The sequence below is a fragment of the Camellia sinensis genome, chromosome 10 (assembly GCF_055761805.1).
Source record: "Camellia sinensis isolate YWXY chromosome 10, ASM5576180v1, whole genome shotgun sequence".
Classification (NCBI taxonomy): domain Eukaryota; kingdom Viridiplantae; phylum Streptophyta; class Magnoliopsida; order Ericales; family Theaceae; genus Camellia; species Camellia sinensis.
This window is the reverse complement of record NC_138970.1, coordinates 91,447,162-91,449,510: the sequence shown is the minus strand read 5'-3', so window position 1 is coordinate 91,449,510 and position 2,349 is coordinate 91,447,162. Positions and strand designations below refer to the sequence as shown.

At 37.3% G+C, this 2,349-nt stretch overlaps 1 protein-coding gene across 1 annotated transcript; it reads left to right on the top strand.

Moving 5' to 3' along the window:
* The first annotated feature begins 688 nt into the window (after nucleotides 1-688).
* Nucleotides 689-1,588, top strand: LOC145800549 (UPF0481 protein At3g47200-like). Its single transcript, XM_082890243.1, has 2 exons — nucleotides 689-864; nucleotides 964-1,588. Exons 1-2 carry the CDS (start codon nucleotides 689-691, stop codon nucleotides 1,586-1,588), a joined length of 801 nt encoding a protein of 266 aa, XP_082746369.1.
* The last annotated feature ends 761 nt before the right edge of the window (nucleotides 1,589-2,349 follow it).

The following is a 2,349-nucleotide window of genomic DNA, read 5'->3' as shown; positions in this document are numbered from 1 at the left end:
GTGTATTATTGTTTCTTTGTAAGAGTCTGGGGTATGCCCTTGTAGATTTATATATTCCATTGTCTTTATTTTATGATTTAATTACTCAGAAAAATATATGATCATTACACTTCTAGTTAGTTAGCATTTTTCTTTTCTTTTTTTTTTAAACAGGCTACTAATTCACACAATAGATAGAAAGTCAATAAAAACCTACCTAACAGCAAGTTGCCAAGTCTATGAAGCCCAAACACAAGCCGAACAACCACTTCACTATTATTACATACAACCTCTATAATGGCAGAGAAATAAACACCATCACAAATCCTCTCTACAGGAGTTGAATCTAAAATCACACACCACAAAGGATATTACACCACCACTATGGCAGATCTGTTAACCCTGAAACTAATAGTTTCATGCAATCCAATCCAATAAAAAAAAATCATAACCACTGAGGTTTGTGCTAAACAGTATTGGTCCTCATTTAAATTCTTTGATATAGCTTTGGAGTCAAGAAGATCAGATTAGATTTATGATCAACCAATAGGAAAAGCCTGTTGAAGGTTGAACCCAAGTTAGACATGGCTGGCCCAAATTTTAAACTAAAGGAGTTCAGTCTTCTATTATTGTCAAACACAACTTCTACTTTGCCTTGAAACCCTTCCCCTCAGTTTCCTAGTGAATTGCTGTGCACTTAAGGCAGGCCATGAAAGAATTAGAGAGAGAGGCAAGAACGTGGTACTCAGAGCCCATTGAGATATCAAGTGAGCAATTCATTGAGATGATGATGCTTGATGATTGCTTTATCATTGGGTTCTTCCAACAAGTTTCTGAGAGTGAAGACTCTGTAAATGCCAACAGCCTATTGTTCAGAAAGACGAGGTTAATTCCGATTCTCATTAGAGACCTCCTGAAGCTTGAAAACCAACTTCCCTTCTTTGTTCTTTAGAGGTTATTCAATCTCTCCATTGGTGATACCAGTGACCGCTTAAGTTTGCAAGCCTTAAAGTTCGTTAATCTTGCCCTGCCAAGGTCCCTTGAATTACTGAAGAACAGAAAATTCCACAATCTAGCCAAGAATCATCTACTTGACTTGTTTCAATCAAGCTACCTCCCCTGCTCAATCTCACCCTGCAACTCCAGCAACCTCCAAATAAGAATATTACCAAATTTAATCAACCTTTCCACGTCATCACATGGTTCACAAGAGCATCACCCATTGTCCGATCAGTCAATGCCATGTGTGACGTGGCTCCAGCTTGCTGGGATCAAGTTTAGGCCACAAAAAAATATTGATGGTAGCTTCTTGGACATAAATTTCGACAAAGGAGTGCTAGAAATCCCGCCAATAACCATCAATGATTGCACCAGCACCATCCTTATCAACTGTGTTGCCTTGGAACAATGCAGCCCAAATGGTTCCTCTACGTACTTTTCTGAATACATTGCCTTCATGAGTTGTCTCATCAACTCGGGCAGAGATGTTACATTTCTTTGTGACGATGGAATTATCACAAATTTCTCCTACAATGATCTACAAGTTGCTCATCTTTTCAGGAAATTGGGAGAGAGTTGTTTTCAACATCAGGTGGTGTTACGTCTCTAAGCAATTTAGAGAAGTGGAGGCCTACTATAGCAGCAACTGGGCAACTTTGAGGCGCACATATTTTAGCAATCCATGGTCATCCATCTCAGTTGTCTCTGCCTCTGTTCTACTGGCGATGACAACCATACAGACAATCATGGCCATTTTGAGCTACAAGGTCCACAATAGCTAATAGTTTTGAACCATTAAGGTTGAGTTTGGATCATGGATTTTGGTAGGGATTTGGAAAGGGAAAGCAAAAATAAGGTGAAATGTAAGTATGTTTCATTCACATTTCACCTATACCTTTTCCTTTTCTCTTTCAAAATCTCTACCAAAATCTATGATCCAACACAACGTAAGCTGATTAGAGTTTTAATTATACAATTGATGGATGCTTATATAAACCAATATTTTTATGCATGACAAGCTAGCCCTAGCAACTCAAAAAGTGTTTTATTAGATCATAGAAAAGCTTGAGTTGTCCATAGGAACTCCCATGATCTTTTTCTCATCTTTCACTTTGTCCTGCTATGGTATCCTATCGGCCTACTTTATGGCTGTCTTCAAATTGGAATAAATTGCGATAATTGAAAAGTTTAATCTCAATATACGTATAAAAAATTGATGCATGAAAGCATATCAAAAAGATGTGCCAAGAACAAGAGCGAATTACAAACAAATCCGAACTAAAAATACTTTCTCTGAAAACAAATAATTTTGAGAAAACTCCCGGTTTTATTAATCAATTTTCTGAAACCAAACAAGGTATTAATTCATGA

What these genes read in the sequence shown, in the direction of transcription:
- LOC145800549 (XM_082890243.1), top strand. Translation starts at nt 689, where the DNA reads ATGAAAGAATTAGAGAGAGAGGCAAGAACGTGGTACTCAGAGCCCATT. An exon ending in CTATTGTTCAGAAAGACGAG is followed by an intron (nt 865 to 963) that starts GTTAATTCCGAT and finishes TGGTGATACCAG; the next exon opens with TGACCGCTTAAGTTTGCAAG.